At 43.2% G+C, this 23,438-nt stretch overlaps 1 protein-coding gene across 1 annotated transcript in view; it reads left to right on the top strand.

The window, feature by feature from the left end:
• The window catches only part of LOC101734682 (protein FAM135A-like), a 42,040-nt gene extending 18,839 nt beyond the window's left edge, over positions 1-23,201 (top strand). Inside the window, exons 5-18 of the mRNA XM_031893381.1 lie at positions 10,484-10,651; positions 11,452-11,572; positions 13,574-13,727; positions 14,030-14,079; positions 14,235-14,378; positions 15,299-15,372; positions 15,593-15,772; positions 16,786-17,000; positions 17,131-17,222; positions 19,330-19,430; positions 19,520-19,671; positions 20,942-21,052; positions 21,157-21,270; positions 22,658-23,201. Of these exons, the coding sequence (XP_031749241.1) occupies positions 10,484-10,651; positions 11,452-11,572; positions 13,574-13,727; positions 14,030-14,079; positions 14,235-14,378; positions 15,299-15,372; positions 15,593-15,772; positions 16,786-17,000; positions 17,131-17,222; positions 19,330-19,430; positions 19,520-19,671; positions 20,942-21,052; positions 21,157-21,270; positions 22,658-22,863 (1,882 nt within the window). The 3' untranslated portion in view covers positions 22,864-23,201. The remainder of the gene's footprint in view (positions 1-10,483; positions 10,652-11,451; positions 11,573-13,573; positions 13,728-14,029; positions 14,080-14,234; positions 14,379-15,298; positions 15,373-15,592; positions 15,773-16,785; positions 17,001-17,130; positions 17,223-19,329; positions 19,431-19,519; positions 19,672-20,941; positions 21,053-21,156; positions 21,271-22,657) is intronic.
• The last annotated feature ends 237 nt before the right edge of the window (positions 23,202-23,438 follow it).

The following is a 23,438-nucleotide window of genomic DNA, read 5'->3' on the forward strand; positions in this document are numbered from 1 at the left end:
CATTCACATACAGACCCACACTGACCTATCCACTCACATACAGACCCACACTGACCTATCTTTCCAATCACATACAGACCCACACTGACCTATCCACTCACATACAGACCCACACTGACCTATCTATACACTCACATACAGACCCACACTGACCTATCTATCCACTCACATACAGACCCACACTGACCTACAGTGGCTTGCAAAAGTATTCGGCCCCCTTGAACTTTTCCACATTTTGTCACATTACAGCCACAAACATGAATCAAATTTTATTGGAATTCCACGTGAAAGACCAATACAAAGTGGGGTACACGTGAGAAGTGGAAGGAAAATCATACATGATTCCAAACATTTTTTACAAATAAATAACTGCAAAGTGGGGTGTGCGTAATTATTCAGCCCCCCGAGTCAATACTTTGTAGAACCCCCTTTTGCTGCAATTACAGCTGCCAGGCTTTTAGGGTATGTCTCTACCAGCTTTGCACATCTAGAGACTGAAATCCTTGCCCATTCTTCTTTGCAAAACAGCTCCAGCTCAGTCAGATTAGATGGTCAGCGTTTGGGAACAGCAGTTTTCAGATCTTGCCACAGATTCTCCATTGGATTTAGATCTGGACTTTGACTGGGCCAGTCTAACACATGGATATGTTTTGTTTTAAACCATTCCATTGTTGCCCTGGCTTTATGTTTAGGGTCGTTGTCCTGCTGGAAGGTGAACCTCCGCCCCAGTCTCAAGTCTTTTGCAGACTCCAAGAGGTTTTCTTCCAAGATTGCCCTGTATTTGGCTCCATCCATCTTCCCATCAACTCTGACCAGCTCCCCTGTCCCTGCTGAAGAGAAGCCCCCCCAGAGCATGATGCTGCCCCCCCATATGTGACAGTGGGGATGGTGTGTTCAGAGTGATGTGCAGTGATAGTTTTCCGCCACACATAGCGTTTTGCATTTTGGCCAAAAAGTTCCATTTTGGTCTCATCTGACCAGAGCACCTTCTTCCACAAGTTTGCTGTGTCCCCCACATGGCTTGTGGCAAACTGCAAACGGGACTTCTTATGGTTTTCTGTTAACAATGGCTTTCTTCTTGCCACTCTTCCATAAAGGCCAACTTTGTGCAGTGCACAACTAATAGTTGTCGGACAGATTCCCCCACCTGAGCTTTAGATCTCTGCAGCTCCTACAGAGTCACCATGGGCCTCTTGGCTGCATTTCTGATCAGCGCTCTCCTTGTTCGGTCTGAGTGTTTAGGTGGACGGCCTTGTCTTGGTAGGTTTACAGTTGTGCCATACTCCTTCCATTTCTGAATGATCGGTGGAACAGTGCTCCGTGGGATGTTCAAGGCTTTGGAAATCTTTTTGTAGCCTAAGCCTGCTTTAAATTTCTCAATAACTTTATCCCTGACCTGTCTGGTGTGTTCTTTGGACTTCATGGTGTTGTTGCTCCCAATATTCTCTTAGACAATCTCTGAGGCCGTCACAGAGCAGCTGTATTTGTACTGACATTAGATTACACACAGGTGCACTCTATTTAGTCATTAGCACTCATCAGGCAATGTCTATGGGCAACTGACTGCACTCAGACCAAAGGGGGCTGAATAATTACGCACACCCCACTTTGCAGTTATTTATTTGTAAAAAATGTTTGGAATCATGTATGATTTTGGTTCCACTTCTCACGTGGACACCGCTTTGTATTGGTCTTTCACGTGGAATTCCAATAAAATTGATTCATGTTTGTGGCTGTAATGTGACAAAATGTGGAAAAGTTCAAGGGGGCCGAATACTTTTGCAAGCCACTGTATCTATCCACTCACATACAGACCCGTACTGACCTATCTATCCACTCACATACAGACCCACACACCTATCTATCCACTCACATACAGACCCACACTGACCTATCCACTCACATACAGACCCACACTGACCTATCCACTCACATACAGACCCACACTGACCTATCTATACACTCACATACAGACCCATACTGACCTATCTATCCACTCACATACACACCCATAGTGACCTAGCTATACACTCACATACAGACCCATACTGACCTATCTATACACTCACATACAGACCCATACTGACCTATCCACTCACATACAGACCCACACTGACCTATCTATCCACTCACATACACACCCATAGTGACCTATCTATCCACTCACATACAGACCCACACTGACCTATCCACTTACATACAGACCCATACTGACCTATCTATCCACTCACATACAGACCCACACTGACCTATCTATCCGCTCACATACAGACCCATACTGACCTATCTATCCATTCACATACAGACCCACACGGACCTATCTATCCACTCACATACAGACCCACACTGACCTATCCACTCACATACAGACCCATACTGACCTATCCACTCACATACAGACCCACACTGACCTATCCACTCACATACAGACCCATACTGACCTATCCACTTACATACAGACCCATACTGACCTATCTATCCACTCACATACAGACCCACACTGACCTATCCACTCACATACAGACCCATACTGACCTATCCACTCACATACAGACCCACACTGACCTATCCACTTACATACAGACCCATACTGACCTATCTATCCACTCACATACAGACCCACACTGACCTATCCACTCACATACAGACCCCACACTGACCTATCCACTCACATACAGACCCACACTGACCTATCTATCCACTCACATACAGACCCATACTGACCTATCTATCCATTCACATACAGACCCACACTGACCTATCCACTCACATACAGACCCACACTGACCTATCTTTCCAATCACATACAGACCCACACTGACCTATCCACTCACATACAGACCCACACTGACCTATCTATACACTCACATACAGACCCACACTGACCTATCTATCCACTCACATACAGACCCACACTGACCTACAGTGGCTTGCAAAAGTATTCGGCCCCTTGAACTTTTCCACATTTTGTCACATTACAGCCACAAACATGAATCAATTTTATTGGAATTCCACGTGAAAGACCAATACAAAGTGGGGTACACGTGAGAAGTGGAAGGAAAATCATACATGATTCCAAACATTTTTTACAAATAAATAACTGCAAAGTGGGGTGTGCGTAATTATTCAGCCCCCCGAGTCAATACTTTGTAGAACCCCCTTTTGCTGCAATTACAGCTGCCAGGCTTTTAGGGTATGTCTCTACCAGCTTTGCACATCTAGAGACTGAAATCCTTGCCCATTCTTCTTTGCAAAACAGCTCCAGCTCAGTCAGATTAGATGGTCAGCGTTTGGGAACAGCAGTTTTCAGATCTTGCCACAGATTCTCCATTGGATTTAGATCTGGACTTTGACTGGGCCAGTCTAACACATGGATATGTTTTGTTTTAAACCATTCCATTGTTGCCCTGGCTTTATGTTTAGGGTCGTTGTCCTGCTGGAAGGTGAACCTCCGCCCCAGTCTCAAGTCTTTTGCAGACTCCAAGAGGTTTTCTTCCAAGATTGCCCTGTATTTGGCTCCATCCATCTTCCCATCAACTCTGACCAGCTCCCCTGTCCCTGCTGAAGAGAAGCCCCCCCAGAGCATGATGCTGCCCCCCCATATGTGACAGTGGGGATGGTGTGTTCAGAGTGATGTGCAGTGATAGTTTTCCGCCACACATAGCGTTTTGCATTTTGGCCAAAAAGTTCCATTTTGGTCTCATCTGACCAGAGCACCTTCTTCCACAAGTTTGCTGTGTCCCCCACATGGCTTGTGGCAAACTGCAAACGGGACTTCTTATGGTTTTCTGTTAACAATGGCTTTCTTCTTGCCACTCTTCCATAAAGGCCAACTTTGTGCAGTGCACAACTAATAGTTGTCGGACAGATTCCCCCACCTGAGCTTTAGATCTCTGCAGCTCCCCAGAGTCACCATGGGCCTCTTGGCTGCATTTCTGATCAGCGCTCTCCTTGTTCGGTCTGAGTGTTTAGGTGGACGGCCTTGTCTTGGTAGGTTTACAGTTGTGCCATACTCCTTCCATTTCTGAATGATCGGTGGAACAGTGCTCCGTGGGATGTTCAAGGCTTTGGAAATCTTTTTGTAGCCTAAGCCTGCTTTAAATTTCTCAATAACTTTATCCCTGACCTGTCTGGTGTGTTCTTTGGACTTCATGGTGTTGTTGCTCCCAATATTCTCTTAGACAATCTCTGAGGCCGTCACAGAGCAGCTGTATTTGTACTGACATTAGATTACACACAGGTGCACTCTATTTAGTCATTAGCACTCATCAGGCAATGTCTATGGGCAACTGACTGCACTCAGACCAAAGGGGGCTGAATAATTACGCACACCCCACTTTGCAGTTATTTATTTGTAAAAAATGTTTGGAATCATGTATGATTTTGGTTCCACTTCTCACGTGGACACCGCTTTGTATTGGTCTTTCACGTGGAATTCCAATAAAATTGATTCATGTTTGTGGCTGTAATGTGACAAAATGTGGAAAAGTTCAAGGGGGCCGAATACTTTTGCAAGCCACTGTATCTATCCACTCACATACAGACCCGTACTGACCTATCTATCCACTCACATACAGACCCACACACCTATCTATCCACTCACATACAGACCCACACTGACCTATCCACTCACATACAGACCCACACTGACCTATCCACTCACATACAGACCCACACTGACCTATCTATACACTCACATACAGACCCATACTGACCTATCTATCCACTCACATACACACCCATAGTGACCTAGCTATACACTCACATACAGACCCATACTGACCTATCTATACACTCACATACAGACCCATACTGACCTATCCACTCACATACAGACCCACACTGACCTATCTATCCACTCACATACACACCCATAGTGACCTATCTATCCACTCACATACAGACCCACACTGACCTATCCACTTACATACAGACCCATACTGACCTATCTATCCACTCACATACAGACCCACACTGACCTATCTATCCGCTCACATACAGACCCATACTGACCTATCTATCCATTCACATACAGACCCACACGGACCTATCTATCCACTCACATACAGACCCACACTGACCTATCCACTCACATACAGACCCATACTGACCTATCCACTCACATACAGACCCACACTGACCTATCCACTCACATACAGACCCATACTGACCTATCCACTTACATACAGACCCATACTGACCTATCTATCCACTCACATACAGACCCACACTGACCTATCCACTCACATACAGACCCATACTGACCTATCCACTCACATACAGACCCACACTGACCTATCCACTTACATACAGACCCATACTGACCTATCTATCCACTCACATACAGACCCACACTGACCTATCCACTCACATACAGACCCACACTGACCTATCCACTCACATACAGACCCACACTGACCTATCTATCCACTCACATACAGACCCATACTGACCTATCTATCCATTCACATACAGACCCACACTGACCTATCCACTCACATACAGACCCACACTGACCTATCTTTCCAATCACATACAGACCCACACTGACCTATCCACTCACATACAGACCCACACTGACCTATCTATACACTCACATACAGACCCACACTGACCTATCTATCCACTCACATACAGACCCACACTGACCTACAGTGGCTTGCAAAAGTATTCGGCCCCCTTGAACTTTTCCACATTTTGTCACATTACAGCCACAAAACATGAATCAATTTTATTGGAATTCCACGTGAAAGACCAATACAAAGTGGGGTACACGTGAGAAGTGGAAGGAAAATCATACATGATTCCAAACATTTTTTACAAATAAATAACTGCAAAGTGGGGTGTGCGTAATTATTCAGCCCCCCGAGTCAATACTTTGTAGAACCCCCTTTTGCTGCAATTACAGCTGCCAGGCTTTTAGGGTATGTCTCTACCAGCTTTGCACATCTAGAGACTGAAATCCTTGCCCATTCTTCTTTGCAAAACAGCTCCAGCTCAGTCAGATTAGATGGTCAGCGTTTGGGAACAGCAGTTTTCAGATCTTGCCACAGATTCTCCATTGGATTTAGATCTGGACTTTGACTGGGCCAGTCTAACACATGGATATGTTTTGTTTTAAACCATTCCATTGTTGCCCTGGCTTTATGTTTAGGGTCGTTGTCCTGCTGGAAGGTGAACCTCCGCCCCAGTCTCAAGTCTTTTGCAGACTCCAAGAGGTTTTCTTCCAAGATTGCCCTGTATTTGGCTCCATCCATCTTCCCATCAACTCTGACCAGCTCCCCTGTCCCTGCTGAAGAGAAGCCCCCCCAGAGCATGATGCTGCCCCCCCATATGTGACAGTGGGGATGGTGTGTTCAGAGTGATGTGCAGTGATAGTTTTCCGCCACACATAGCGTTTTGCATTTTGGCCAAAAAGTTCCATTTTGGTCTCATCTGACCAGAGCACCTTCTTCCACAAGTTTGCTGTGTCCCCCACATGGCTTGTGGCAAACTGCAAACGGGACTTCTTATGGTTTTCTGTTAACAATGGCTTTCTTCTTGCCACTCTTCCATAAAGGCCAACTTTGTGCAGTGCACAACTAATAGTTGTCGGACAGATTCCCCCACCTGAGCTTTAGATCTCTGCAGCTCCCCCAGAGTCACCATGGGCCTCTTGGCTGCATTTCTGATCAGCGCTCTCCTTGTTCGGTCTGAGTGTTTAGGTGGACGGCCTTGTCTTGGTAGGTTTACAGTTGTGCCATACTCCTTCCATTTCTGAATGATCGGTGGAACAGTGCTCCGTGGGATGTTCAAGGCTTTGGAAATCTTTTTGTAGCCTAAGCCTGCTTTAAATTTCTCAATAACTTTATCCCTGACCTGTCTGGTGTGTTCTTTGGACTTCATGGTGTTGTTGCTCCCAATATTCTCTTAGACAATCTCTGAGGCCGTCACAGAGCAGCTGTATTTGTACTGACATTAGATTACACACAGGTGCACTCTATTTAGTCATTAGCACTCATCAGGCAATGTCTATGGGCAACTGACTGCACTCAGACCAAAGGGGGCTGAATAATTACGCACACCCCACTTTGCAGTTATTTATTTGTAAAAAATGTTTGGAATCATGTATGATTTTGGTTCCACTTCTCACGTGGACACCGCTTTGTATTGGTCTTTCACGTGGAATTCCAATAAAATTGATTCATGTTTGTGGCTGTAATGTGACAAAATGTGGAAAAGTTCAAGGGGGCCGAATACTTTTGCAAGCCACTGTATCTATCCACTCACATACAGACCCGTACTGACCTATCTATCCACTCACATACAGACCCACACACCTATCTATCCACTCACATACAGACCCACACTGACCTATCCACTCACATACAGACCCACACTGACCTATCCACTCACATACAGACCCACACTGACCTATCTATACACTCACATACAGACCCATACTGACCTATCTATCCACTCACATACACACCCATAGTGACCTAGCTATACACTCACATACAGACCCATACTGACCTATCTATACACTCACATACAGACCCATACTGACCTATCCACTCACATACAGACCCACACTGACCTATCTATCCACTCACATACACACCCATAGTGACCTATCTATCCACTCACATACAGACCCACACTGACCTATCCACTTACATACAGACCCATACTGACCTATCTATCCACTCACATACAGACCCACACTGACCTATCTATCCGCTCACATACAGACCCATACTGACCTATCTATCCATTCACATACAGACCCACACGGACCTATCTATCCACTCACATACAGACCCACACTGACCTATCCACTCACATACAGACCCATACTGACCTATCCACTCACATACAGACCCACACTGACCTATCCACTCACATACAGACCCATACTGACCTATCCACTTACATACAGACCCATACTGACCTATCTATCCACTCACATACAGACCCACACTGACCTATCCACTCACATACAGACCCATACTGACCTATCCACTCACATACAGACCCACACTGACCTATCCACTTACATACAGACCCATACTGACCTATCTATCCACTCACATACAGACCCACACTGACCTATCCACTCACATACAGACCCACACTGACCTATCCACTCACATACAGACCCACACTGACCTATCTATCCACTCACATACAGACCCATACTGACCTATCTATCCATTCACATACAGACCCACACTGACCTATCCACTCACATACAGACCCACACTGACCTATCTTTCCAATCACATACAGACCCACACTGACCTATCCACTCACATACAGACCCACACTGACCTATCTATACACTCACATACAGACCCACACTGACCTATCTATCCACTCACATACAGACCCACACTGACCTACAGTGGCTTGCAAAAGTATTCGGCCCCCTTGAACTTTTCCACATTTTGTCACATTACAGCCACAAACATGAATCAATTTTATTGGAATTCCACGTGAAAGACCAATACAAAGTGGGGTACACGTGAGAAGTGGAAGGAAAATCATACATGATTCCAAACATTTTTTACAAATAAATAACTGCAAAGTGGGGTGTGCGTAATTATTCAGCCCCCCGAGTCAATACTTTGTAGAACCCCCTTTTGCTGCAATTACAGCTGCCAGGCTTTTAGGGTATGTCTCTACCAGCTTTGCACATCTAGAGACTGAAATCCTTGCCCATTCTTCTTTGCAAAACAGCTCCAGCTCAGTCAGATTAGATGGTCAGCGTTTGGGAACAGCAGTTTTCAGATCTTGCCACAGATTCTCCATTGGATTTAGATCTGGACTTTGACTGGGCCAGTCTAACACATGGATATGTTTTGTTTTAAACCATTCCATTGTTGCCCTGGCTTTATGTTTAGGGTCGTTGTCCTGCTGGAAGGTGAACCTCCGCCCCAGTCTCAAGTCTTTTGCAGACTCCAAGAGGTTTTCTTCCAAGATTGCCCTGTATTTGGCTCCATCCATCTTCCCATCAACTCTGACCAGCTCCCCTGTCCCTGCTGAAGAGAAGCCCCCCCAGAGCATGATGCTGCCCCCCCATATGTGACAGTGGGGATGGTGTGTTCAGAGTGATGTGCAGTGATAGTTTTCCGCCACACATAGCGTTTTGCATTTTGGCCAAAAAGTTCCATTTTGGTCTCATCTGACCAGAGCACCTTCTTCCACAAGTTTGCTGTGTCCCCCACATGGCTTGTGGCAAACTGCAAACGGGACTTCTTATGGTTTTCTGTTAACAATGGCTTTCTTCTTGCCACTCTTCCATAAAGGCCAACTTTGTGCAGTGCACAACTAATAGTTGTCGGACAGATTCCCCCACCTGAGCTTTAGATCTCTGCAGCTCCCCCAGAGTCACCATGGGCCTCTTGGCTGCATTTCTGATCAGCGCTCTCCTTGTTCGGTCTGAGTGTTTAGGTGGACGGCCTTGTCTTGGTAGGTTTACAGTTGTGCCATACTCCTTCCATTTCTGAATGATCGGTGGAACAGTGCTCCGTGGGATGTTCAAGGCTTTGGAAATCTTTTTGTAGCCTAAGCCTGCTTTAAATTTCTCAATAACTTTATCCCTGACCTGTCTGGTGTGTTCTTTGGACTTCATGGTGTTGTTGCTCCCAATATTCTCTTAGACAATCTCTGAGGCCGTCACAGAGCAGCTGTATTTGTACTGACATTAGATTACACACAGGTGCACTCTATTTAGTCATTAGCACTCATCAGGCAATGTCTATGGGCAACTGACTGCACTCAGACCAAAGGGGGCTGAATAATTACGCACACCCCACTTTGCAGTTATTTATTTGTAAAAAATGTTTGGAATCATGTATGATTTTGGTTCCACTTCTCACGTGGACACCGCTTTGTATTGGTCTTTCACGTGGAATTCCAATAAAATTGATTCATGTTTGTGGCTGTAATGTGACAAAATGTGGAAAAGTTCAAGGGGGCCGAATACTTTTGCAAGCCACTGTATCTATCCACTCACATACAGACCCGTACTGACCTATCTATACACCCATACTCAAGGTGAGGCCTTACCAGGGACCTATAAAGAGGCAAAATTATGTTCTCATCCCTTGAGTCAATGCCCTTTTTATACAAGACGGCACTTTATTTGCTTTAGTAGCCACAGAATGACACTGCCTGGAATTAGACAACTTGTTATCTACAAAAACCCCCAGATCCTCAGTTAAGGATACCCCCAACACACTACCATTTAGTGTATAACTCGCATTTATATTATTCCTACCAAAGGGCATAACTTTGCACTTGTCAACATTGAACCTCATTTTGCTGCCCAGTTTTCCAATTTTGTCAAAGGACCAAGGACCCAAGTTCCCTGCGGAGCTCCCCTAACAACACCAGCCCAATTAGAAAACGTTTCATTTATTCATTCTGATACAATAAAACGAAATCACGGACCAAATATAATCTAATGGGCGACTGTGTTTGATTTTCTGTTTAACAGATTCAAAAACTTTGAGGACATGGATCTGATCTGCAGCCAGGAAGCAACCGTGCGTTTTAATCTGCACGGTGGGATCCATACCCACATGAATGTGGTGTTTGACAACTTTTCTCAATTGTCCTTTACAATTCATGGCCTGTTGGTTGTGCTGCAGCCTGCACTGAGGAGGTAAGTACATAGATCGTTATTGTCAGTTAATTACTTCTCTGCCTATTAGCTATAATAGACGAGTTAAATGTTAGTATGATGTAGAGAATGATATTCTGAGACAGTTGGTCTTCATTTGATATTATTTGCAGTTTTTTAATTATTTCAGTAATTGTTCAGCAGCTCTCCGGGTTGCAGTTATAGCAGCTATCTGGTTTCTAGGTTGGGAATTACCTTAGCAACCAGGGAGTGGTTTGAATGAGAGGCAGGAATATGAATAGGAAAGGGGCTGAATAGACATAAAAAGTAATTAAAAGTAACAATAATAATAAAACTGGGGCCTCACAGAGCAATAGTTTATTGGCTCTCTTTTTAAAAACTGCAAAGAGTTTGAAGAAGGCAAATAATAAAAAAGTATAAGTAATAAATAATGAAGACCAATTGTAAAGTTGCTTAGAATTGGCCAGTCGCCAGATAAAACTTGCCGAGTTCATGTAGAAATCAATGTCAGAGGTTCCCTTTCCTTGAAATTCTTTCTTTTGTCCAAAAATCCTGACTTTTCTGAAGCAACAATTCGATAAAGTCGGGATTTTCGAGGCAACAATTAAAAAAAAAGTTGAGATTTTTATGACTTTTCCTTGCAACTTTTTTTTTAGTAAATATTAGACATTCGGGAAAAAGAGTTTAGCCAAATTTGAAATTAAAATCAACTTCTATAGAGAACTGGGGGGGGGGGGGGCAGTGGGACAGCTTTACAGTTGGGTTAATGAGTGTAGGGAGTTTGTGAGACATTGTTGTAATTTTTGTTGCCATTTTAATAGCTTTCCGGACAAAAGCTCCTTGTTCAAAAAGATTCTCCCCAATTGGTGGACAAAGACAAACGTTCCAACGTTGGAAAGTGTCATTTTTGGCAAAGCCATAAAGAAGAAATTGGCAGTGGATGTAAGTAGCCATAATGCAGCTAGATAGAAATAAAAGAAAAGCAGTTCTTTAACCTTAAAGGATTAGTAACACCAAAAAATGATAGAGCTTTCAAGTAATAAAAATATAATGCACTGTTGCCCTGCACTGGTAAAACTGGAGTGTTTGCTACAGTAACACTACTATAATTTATATAATAAGCTGCTGTGTAGCCACGGGGGCAGCCATTCCTGCACTGGTACAGCTGGGGTGTTTGCTACAGAAACCCTATTATAGTTTATATAAATACCCCGCTGTGTAGCCCCGGGGCAGCCATTCCTGCACTGGTACAGCTGGGGTGTTTGCTACAGAAACCCTACTATAGTTTATATAAATACCCCGCTGTGTAGCCCCGGGGGCAGCCATTCCTGCGCTGGTACAGCTGGGGTGTTTGCTACAGAAACCCTACTATAGTTTATATAAATACCCCGCTGTGTAGCCCCGGGGGCAGCCGTTCCTGCACTGGTACAGCTGGGGTGTTTGCTACAGAAACCCTACTATAGTTTATATAAATACCCCGCTGTGTAGCCCCGGGGCAGCCATTCCTGCACTGGTACAGCTGGGGTGTTTGCTACAGAAACCCTACTATAGTTTATATAAATACCCCGCTGTGTAGCCCCGGGGGCAGCCATTCCTGCACTGGTACAGCTGGGGTGTTTGCTACAGAAACCCTACTATAGTTTATATAAATACCCCGCTGTGTAGCCCCGGGGCAGCCGTTCCTGCACTGGTACAGCTGGGGTGTTTGCTACAGAAACCCTACTATAGTTTATATAAATACCCCGCTGTGTAGCCCCGGGGCAGCCATTCCTGCACTGGTACAGCTGGGGTGTTTGCTACAGAAACCCTACTATAGTTTATATAAATACCCCGCTGTGTAGCCCCGGGGGCAGCCATTCCTGCACTGGTACAGCTGGGGTGTTTGCTACAGTAACACTACTATAGTTTATATAATAAGCTGCTGTGTAGCCCCGGGGGCAGCCATTCAAGCTGGAAAAAAGGAGAAAAGGCACAGGTTACATAGCAGATAACAGATAAGCTCTGTAGAATACAATAGTGTTTTATCTGTTATCTGCTATGTGCCTGTGCCTTTTCTCCTTTGAATGGCTGCCCCCATGGCTACATAGCAGCTTATTATATAAATTATAGTAGTGTTACTGTAGCAAACACACCAGTTTTACCAGTGCAGGGCAACAGTGACTTTTCTGAGGTTTATTATGCAACAAAAACGCAACAATTCCGAAAATTTTCCATTGAAAACTTTTTGAGATCATGTAGAAGCTCCTCCTTTGCTTCCGTGGTTTTTGGGGGTTATTTTGACCTTGGCTTTTGTGCGACAGTTCACAAAAGCTGCGGTTTTTGTGTGATGACTCAAAAAAGTCATGGTTTTCATGACTTTCCGACAACTTTTTTTCATTCCTGCTTTTCCAGTCCAGATCTTTTTTATAAATGACTGCCATTCATGGAAATGAGTTTTAAACAAATATAAATCAGTAAAAAAATAATAATTCCCCCCCTCGCTTAGTATTTGGTTCAGTCCTACTTACAAGTCATCATGCAAATCTATATCGGTAGAGCGCTCCTTAGTGGATTTAGTGCAGCAGTAGAGAAGCTCAAACTTATATGAATGAAACAAATATACAGACAGGGTCGGACTGGGCTGCTGGGAAAAAACCTGGTGGGCCCCGGCCCTATTGGGCCCAGTCCGACCCTGTCTGTAAATCAATATCCCTGATACGCGCAGGGCACTTTCCCCGAGCCGCCAGTGCAGTTATGTTCACTCGAGGGAGGGGATTGTGGGGGTGTGACGGCCGCTACGGTGGCCCATTGGGCCCTGCAACTCCCCAGTCTGACCCTGTATACAAATATATTTATATATAGTTCCCTGTAGAGAAGGAACCAAGCCTCCATATTGTTTCCTACTAAACTAAACATTATGCTGTGTATCCCTCCGTGCTTCATGCCTCTCTGTCTCTATTTCAGGGTAAAAGCTCAGTGATAGAAGGGAAATACCTGCAGCATGCCTACCGTTTCCTCTCTGCGCTACGGTCCTGCTTGCTGCTTTCCTATGATGGATTCTACAGCTATTTCAGCTCAGTGTCAGAAACACTGCCTTCCCCCTGCAAGCTGGAGCTTGGTATGTGATTGGTCCTGTTTTGCTCCCCATTGACATTTATGTTAACTCTTGGTATCTTATAGAACAGCCAATTTCAAACAACTTTTCAATTGGTCTTCATTATTTATTTAGTTTTTGAATTATGTGCCTTCTTCTTCCAACCGTTTCCAGCTTTCAAACGGGAGGGGGGGGGCAGTCAAAACACAAACAATTTTATTGTAATAGTTAGAGATGAACCACCCCTTTAAAGTGGTTTTGGGAATGTTTCCGCCATTTTGCTCATCACTAATAATGACATTACACGCTTTTTGTTTCCTACGCAGAAAATCTCAATATGAAAGCCCGGCTTAGCGACTTACACGACAAAGTGACAGTAAGTTTTTTGCTCACCTTATTCTATGATACGATACTAACCTGCCGCCCAAAACTCCTCCCACTGAACCCCCAAACTCCTCCCTCTGAAAGTCCCTTCCATACCATATGCTATATGTTTAGCAGTGTGTTAATTATTGAATATTTCCCCCATAGGAAATAGAGGACCCCGGTGATCTGGCAGAAGCAATTAATGCCAGCCTATTAGAGCTGTCGGGTGAACTGCTCAATCTGTGGGGAACATTCCTACAATTCTCCTTGAAGCGGGAAATGGAAGCTTTTATTGAAGAAAAAGCAAGGGTAAGTAGCGCAATGGTTGGGATTTAGGGCCGGTGGGGCCTCCTTATTGTGTCACAGCTCAGCACTTATTGTATTGATTGTGTGTATATGGTGAGACCAGTTGAAAAAGGTTGATAATTATGACTGACTATTATAAATATCATAGGCCAAAGCAGGGTCGGACTGGGCCGCCGGGACCCCGGGAAAATACCCGGTGGGCCCCAGCAGCCCTGACCCGACCCTATTGGTGCTTCCTCTGGCCTCCAATGTCCTCCTCTGATGCGTTTCACATACACGCGTTCAGAAGAGGACGTTGGACAGGGAGTTGGGGTTAGGGATGCGCGGCGGGGGACGCGGCAGAGGAGGAGGCACCTTGTGGGGTGCGTGGCCCCTGGGGCAGCCCTGCACCCCCCAGTCCGACCCTGGGCCAAAGAAAGTACTTAATACTCCTTATTGGTCTATATACCTAAAGACCCCGCCTTAAATGGGATGTAAACCCTGCTGCAGGGGCGGGCCAAGCCGATCGGGTGCCCTAGGCAACCTGATCAGCTGCCCAGCCCCTGCACCTCCCCCCACCTCACGTTTTGACGCACATGTGCATTGGGGGGGGTGGGGTGCAATGCGATAATTCATTGCCCCCCACGTAATGGCAAGCGAAGGGGGCAATGAGAAAGGAGCTAGGGGTAGGAGAGGCTCCTGCCTGGTGCCCCCTTCTGCCTACCCCTAGTTCCGGCCCTGCCCTGCTGCACAGCGCGGCTCAACCAAACTCTATTCAGGCTACAAATCCCACAATAATTTAACATATAATGAAGGGTGAGGCATGCTGAGAGCTGTAGTCCAGCAACATCAGGGCTGTATTCTTAAAGAAATGTTGCACAACCTCAGCTCAGTATAGTATCTGCCATTCCGATTTCAAACCGTGTATTTTTATTGCTTTACAGGAAGAAAAGATCGGCAAATTGTTCTTTTCTACCCAGCATCCCCGGCAAGGAGCTCTTACCTACGATGAGAAGATGTGAGTACAGTGGGTTTTTAAAGACATTTCCAATAAAACAGCTACTTTTTAAAGCCCATTCCTTCTATAGTTAGATGGGTACAATTTTGTTTTTCTTGCAATATGTCCCCTATAAAAGTTGAAATGATTGGTTGCTATGGGTTACTAGAGCTTTAGTTTTTAGTTGAATGATCCGGGACCCTGGTTTGTTGTTAATAAAAGAATCGGTTTCTCTGTGCAGAACCCAAAGCCACAAATGGATTTATAAAGAAGTGAAGAACTCTCCCAGAGACAGCTGTTCCCTTGAGTGCCCCGGAATGGACTGCGTGGTGCGCTCTCCTCCTGTGATCTTTGAGGACCGGTACCTGGATCCAAACGAGGGACTTCAGCCAATCTGTGATGGCGATACTTTAATACAAGTGTAAGTCCTGATCCTTATAGGAGGGGTTCACCCTGATCCTTATATGGGGGGGGTCATCTTTCATTTAACTTTTAGTATGTTATAGAATGGCCAATTCTAAGCAACTTTTCAATTGGTCTTTATTATTTTTTTCTTATAGTTTTTTTTAATTGCTTAAACTCTTTACAGCTCTCAAATGGGGGTCACTGACCCCGGCAGCCAGTTTTATTGTCATTGTTACTTTTTTATTACTTTTTTTTTCCTATCCAGTCTCTCTGCTATTCATATATCAGCCTCTCATTCAAACCACTCCCTGGTTGCTAAGGTAATTTAGACCCTAGCAACCAGACAGCTGTTTTAACTCCAAACTGGAGAGCTGCTGAACAATTATTGAAATAATTAAAAAACTACAAATGTAACATTGTTAACCTTTAGTATGATGTAGAGAGTAATATTCCGAGACAATTTGCAATTGGTCTTCATTTTTTATGTAGTTTTTTTAATTATTTCAATAATTGTTCTTTCTATCTATACAATTTTGCTTTGAAATATTAAACCAGGGCAAATGACTGGCTGATCTGATTTAGTGGCAGCCTTAATGGACTAAAAGTTGTACATTTTCACCATGTTCAGTAACTATGAGTAACCAATGAGGGGGTAATATTTACTTGCCATTTGTTTAGGAAGCTGATTGGTTGCAGTGGTGCCCCATTAGTATTTTATGGATCCATTTGCCCTGATGCCCAGATCTCATTAAATCCAGTAGAACAATGAAACTATTGACATCAGCATAAATAAAATAAAAAGCCTTATAGGACAGAGCCTACGTTACCTGCTGGGTATAATGTGGGGGGGTGTCTGTTACATATAAATTGTCATCATATCATTTTCTTAATTAGATTATTAGCTCCTTGCATAGAACAGCCCCCCAGTGAGCATATATAAATGCCAACATTGCTGCTCCCTATGGATACTTTGCTATTAAATGGACAGTTTTACATCTTGACCCAAAATGATGTTTTTATATTATGTAGATTGTTCCAGAACAAAGGAGAAGTCATCAATAGGGAACCCATCTGGGTGCGATATATTCATCCAGCAAATGTGTCCCCCCCAGCGGGGAAACAGATCCAAGAAGACTTCAGGTTCCCTCAGGTAGCGAGGCCTCCAGTACAGAAGAAAGATCTAGAAAAAAGATCTAGTGAAGATGATGGAACCCATCTGATTGTCTGTGCCCACGGTCTGGGCGGTAAGTGAATCAGCTATTTTCAAGAGAAACTAAACCCTGCCCAACCTTGACAGTTCGGTTTAGTGTCTTTTTAAGATTGGATTTTAAAGTAAGGAGGTTGTTACTTATTCACCTTTATTTCTGCCCTTAGGTTCCCACTTTGATCTGATGCTTGTGCGACATTACATCGAGGCTGGAGTGACGGACAGAGATGTTGACTTCCTAATGTCTAAGAGCAACATGGTACGTAGGGTTAAAATATCTGTGCCCCTCGGAGCTCCATGACCTGTATAAAAGCACTCAGCCTTCAGCCTCGTACCTTTATATGGTCATGGAACTCCTCTGATTTATAATATCCCTATATGTTACAATAGGGGGCACTTTATTCACTATATATTATAAGGAACTCCTCAGGGGCTTATAATATCCCTATATGTTACAATAGGGGGCACTTTATTCACTATATATTATAAGGAACTCCTCGGGGGCTTATAATATCCCTATATGTTACAATAGGGGGCACTTTATTCATTATATATTATAAGGAACTCCTCAGGGACTTATAATATCCCTATATGTTACAATAGGGGGCACTTTATTCACTATATATTATAAGGAACTCCTCTGACTTATAATATCCCTATATTTTACAATAGGGGGCACTTTATTCACTATATATTATATGGAACTCCTCTGTGACTTATAATATCCCTATATGTTACAATAGGGGGCACTTTATTCACTATATATTATAAGGAACTCCTCAGGGACTTATAATATCCCTATATGTTACAATAGGGGGCACTTTATTCACTATATATTATAAGGAACTCCTCAGGGACTTATAATATCCCTATATGTTACAATAGGGGGTACTTTATTCACTATATATTATAAGGAACTCCTCTGACTTATAATATCCCTATATGTTACAATAGGGGGCACTTTATTCACTATATATTATATGGAACTCCTCTGTGACTTATAATATTCCTATATGTTACAATAGGGGGCACTTTATTCACTATATATTATAAGGAACTCCTCAGGGACTTATAATATCCCTATATGTTACAATAGGGGGCACTTTATTCACTATATATATTATAAGGAACTCCTCGGGGGCTTATAATATCCCTATATGTTACAATAGGGGGTACTTTATTCACTATATATTATAAGGAACTCCTCGGGGACTTATAGTATCCCTATATGTTACAATAGGGGGCACTTTATTCACTATATATTGTAAGGATCTCCTCTGTGACTTATATTATCCCTATATGTTACAATAAGGGGCACTTTATTCACTATATATTATAAGGAACTCCTCGGTGACTTATAATATCCCTATATGTTACAATAGGGGGTACTTTATTAACTATATATTATAAGGCACTTCTCGGTGACTTATAATATCCCTATATGTTACAACAGGGGGTACTTTATTCACTATATATTATAAGGAACTCCTCGGGGACTTATAATATCCCTATATGTTACAATAGGGGGTACTTTATTCACTATATATTATAAGGAACTCCTCGGTGACTTATATTATCCCGATATGTTACAATAAGGAGCACTTTATTCACTATATATTATAAGGAACTCCTCGGTGACTTATAATATCCCTATATGTTACAATAGGGGGCACTTTATTCACTATATAATATAAGGAACTCCTCGGGGGCTTATAATATCCCTATATGTTACAATAAGGGGCACTTTATTCACTATATATTATAAGGAACTCCTCGGTGACTTATAATATCCCTATATGTTACAATAGGGGGTACTTTATTAACTATATATATTATAAGGCACTTCTCGGTGACTTATAATATCCCTATATGTTACAACAGGGGGTACTTTATTTACTATATATTATAAGGAACTCCTCGGGGACTTATAATATCCCTATATGTTACAATAGGGGGTACTTTATTCACTATATATTATAAGGAACTCCTCGGGGACTTATAATATCCCTATATGTTACAATAGGGGGTACTTTATTCACTATATATTATAAGGAACTCCTCGGTGACTTATAATATCCCTATATGTTACAATAGGGGGTACTTTATTCACTATATATTATAAGGAACTCCTCGGTGACTTATAATATCCCTATATGTTACAATAGGGGGTACTTTATTCACTATATATTATAAGGAACTCCTCGGTGACTTATAATATCCCTATATGTTACAATAGGGGGTACTTTACTCACTATATATTATAAGGAACTCCTCGGGGGCTTATAATATCCCTATATGTTAGGATAGGGGGCACTTTATTCACTATATATATTTACTTATTATTTTACTTTTTATTTCCTTCCTAGGGTCCCTTCAGCTTCTGGAACATTGATTACTTGGCCAAGAATCTCCTAAACGAAATCTTAAATCACATAGAAATCAAAAAGCTGACTGTTTCCAGGATCAGGTAGAGTATTTCTCAAAAATCTCACATTATCCTTATTACATGCCTGACTTTTTCCTTTTTAAACAAATATTCCCCTTCTCTCCCCGCAGCTTTATCGGCTTCTCTTTAGGCAATATAATAATACGGGCCGTTCTGTGCCGCCCTGAGTTTGAAGCCTACCTTGGGAAGCTGCACACCTTCCTATCCTTTGGGGGCCCACATATGGGCGTCCTGTACAACAGCAGTACTCTGCTTAAAATAGGTAAGGATTTACTGGCTACACTTCTGTGCATTATAATTATTGGCTAACATATATGGGAAATAGTTACAAATGGAAACTCCGTTCCTCTAATCTAAAGGGGTGACCTCTGGTGCGTTGATTGTTTTTATGGGAAAAAAGAACACCCCCATCTGCGTATAATCCCCTCTAATGTACTTGTACAGAGTAATCATGACCCCTCGCAAGCGCCTCTTTTCCAGAGAAAACAACCCCAACCCTGACAGTCTCACCTCATAGTTTAACCCTTCCATCCCCTTTACCAGTTTAGTTGCAGTCTCTGCACTCTCTCCAGCTCATTAATATCCTTCTTAAGGACTGGAGCCCAAAACTGCCCCCATACTCAGGGTGAGGCCTTACCAGGGACCTATAAAGGGGCACAGTTATGTTCTCATCCCTTGAGTCAATGCCCTTTTTTATACAAGACAGCACTTTATTTGCTTTAGTAGCCACAGAATGACACTGCCTGGAATTAGACAACTTGTGATCTACAAAAACCCCTAGATCCTTCTCCATTAAGGATACCCTTAAGGATAGTTTGCGTTTATATTATTTCTACCAAAGTGCATAACTTTGCACTTATCAACATTGAACCTCATTTTCCAGTTTGCTGCCCAGTTTCCCAATTTTGTCAAATCGCTCTGCAAAGCGGCAGCATCCTGCATGAAACTTATAGTTTTGCCCAATTTAGTGTCATCAGCAAAAATAGAAACAGTACTGTCTATGCCCCCCTCCAGGTCATTAATAAACAAGTTAAAAAGCAAAGGCCCAAGGACTGACCCCTGCGGTACTCCACTAACCACACTGGTCCAATTAGAAAATGTTCCATTTACCCCCACTCTTTGTACTCTATCCTTCAGCCAGTTCTCTATCCAATTACAAATATTATATTCTAGGCCAATATTCCTTAATTTGATCATTAACCTTCTGTGAGGTACTGTATCAAACGCTTTAGCAAAGTCCAAGTAGATGACATCAACTGCCATTCCAGCATCAAGGTTCCTACTCACCTCCTCATAAAAGGCGACTAAATTAGTCTGGCAAGATCTGTTACGCATAAAACCATGCTGGCACAAACTAATAGTATTGTGAAATGGCACAACTGTATTCTGGAGCTTTTTAATTGTTATGTTTGATGATAATAAATGAATTAGCTGCACATACATTTCCTGTAACCGCAGCCTCCTTGTATATATTTATAAATAAACATGTTCCTTGTATATATTTATAAATAAACATGTTTCCTGTGTGGTAGGTCTGAGGTGCATACAGCTGCAAAAGAGCAACGTCTCTGTGTTGCAGTTGGGGTTCAGAGATCACAAAGACCCGAGAAAAACGTTCCTCTACCAACTTAGCCAGAAAGCAGGTAAGGGATACGGCCTCTGTACAATGACCCAGAAGCCATAAATAAAGCCATTGTATTTAATGGGGTTGTTCTGTATTCTCATGCTGGATATTATTGTATTACAGGTTTGGAGTACTTCAGGAACGTGGTGCTAGTGGGCTCGTTACAGGATAAGATGGTTCCTTATCACTCGGCTCGCATGGAGATGTGCAAAGGCGCTCTGAAGAGCAATACATTAGGTAAGTGTCTGCCTTTATTTCTGTTCTTTATTTAAGTGTCTACAGTTATTTCTCAAGGTCATTTCTTCTGAGGGCAGTGTCTGTCTGTCCTGCACTGCTGATCATGACTACATGTACCACTGAAGCAATGTAGCAGAATCCACCTCTCTGCCAGCTAAGGCTAAAGGTGGCCATACACGGGCCGATTGTAGCTGCCGATATGGGTCCCTTGGACAGATTCGGCAGCTTATCGGCCCGTGTAGGGGCAGAAACAACGGGCATGCCCGACCGATACCTGGCCTGAAATTGGGCAGATATCGATCAGGCAGGTTAAAAGATTTAGTCGGATCGGGGACCATATCGGCTTGTTGATGTGGTCCCCGAACCAACTGTGCCATTGCCGCCGTTAGAATGCGATTGTGGGGATATCAGTAGAAGATCCGCTCGCTTGGCGACCTCGCCAAGTGAGTGGATCTTAACATGTGTGGGCACCTTAAGGATGAACAGATCTATTGTGGGTCTGCAAACTGCTCCGTGGGTCCTTAGCCTAAGGGTGAAGACACATGGAGCTACTAGTAGCAGCTACTAAAACAGACAATGCTGCTTATTTACTGATAATTGTCTCTACGTGTGTATTACAGAGGCAATTCTCAGTATTGTCTATGGCCGGGGAAATTCTGGCGTTTAGTAGCCGTGACAAGTAGCTGCTACTAAGTAGCTCTGTGTGTCTTCACCCTAAGACTCCAGTTCCCACAATGCCTTGCACACTTCTCTACACAAGCTTCTTAATCATAGAACGTGCAACAGGTTGAGTGTATTGGACATCTTGGCTGGAGGAGAGTCGACTCCTACTGAAATTGTTTTAGTGGTTTATTTACTAAAATCTTCATTGATCTTTTGGTGGATAAATCTAAAGTCATTATTTGCCTTATTTAGCAGCCACTATAGTAGGATAGATACCACCAAGGGGGGGGGGGTCACTTTAAGTTTCCTTTTAGTTATGTTATACAAAGGCCAATTCTAAACAACTTTCTGTTCGGTCTTTATTATTTATTTCTTATGGTCTTTGAATTATTTCACTTCTTCTTCTGACTCCTTCCAGCTTTACAATTGGGGGTCGCTGAGCCAAAAAACCATTGCTCTGTGAGGCTATAGTTGAATTATTATTGTTACTTTATATGACTATTTTTTCTATTCAGTCCCTCTCCTATTCATATATCAGTCCCCCTGGTTGCTAAGGTAATTTGAATCCTAGCAACCAAATAGCTTCTGAAACTCCAAGCTGCCAAACATAAACTGAAATAACTAAAAATGTACAAATAAAAAAAAAAAGGCCAATGGCAAACTGTCTCTCTACATCATAAAGTGGACAACCCCTTTAACAATGTGTTGCTTTTTTCTTTTCTAGGAACTGTTTACAGTGAGATGGTCCGCAACGTCCTCGAGCCAGTTCTAAAGAACAAGAACTGCAACTTTGTCAGATATGACATTGCCTTGGATCAGCCCAATACCTTCAAGTCCTTTATTGGAACTGCAGGCCACACCGCAATGATAACATCTTGGCAATTCCTGGAACAATTCTTTCTAAACGCCGCCCTCGACTATTTCGAGTAGAAGAAATGCAGTGCTTTAATATGATCTGAGAAAGGATCCGGCGTATGCCCATTGAACGAAACGAGGTTTCGTACGATATTATTGGTGCGTGTATGGCCAGCTTTACAGACATAAGGTTATTCCTTAGGAAACTCCTCCATTCACAGGTGGGGTGGGGGCAGCTGCAGGGGGAACGCCTCTGGCTCCGGTCACAGGCAAAGCAAGGAGGGCCGCAGAGGGGAACAGAGCATTACAAGGGCTCATCGAAACTCCTCCTGTCACAGGCACAGGGAGGGGGCTGCATGGGGGGAATGGGGCCCCACGCAGTATCACAAACTCCTCCGTTTGTAAAGAGGAGCAGGGTCGGTCTGGGGGGGTGAAGGGTGTTCTGCCCCCAATAAGGGGTAATTATATCTTAGTTGGGATCAAGTACAGGTACTGTTTTATTATTACAGAGAAAAGGGAATCATTTTTAAAAATTAGAATTATTTGCTTGTAATGGAGTCTATGGGATATAGCCTTTCCGTAATTCGGAACTTTCTGGATAACTGGTTTCCAGATAAGGGATCCAATACTTGTACCTGATATGTATAGTT

This window comes from Xenopus tropicalis, chromosome 9, assembly GCF_000004195.4.
Source record: "Xenopus tropicalis strain Nigerian chromosome 9, UCB_Xtro_10.0, whole genome shotgun sequence".
In the NCBI taxonomy this organism is placed as follows: domain Eukaryota; kingdom Metazoa; phylum Chordata; class Amphibia; order Anura; family Pipidae; genus Xenopus; species Xenopus tropicalis.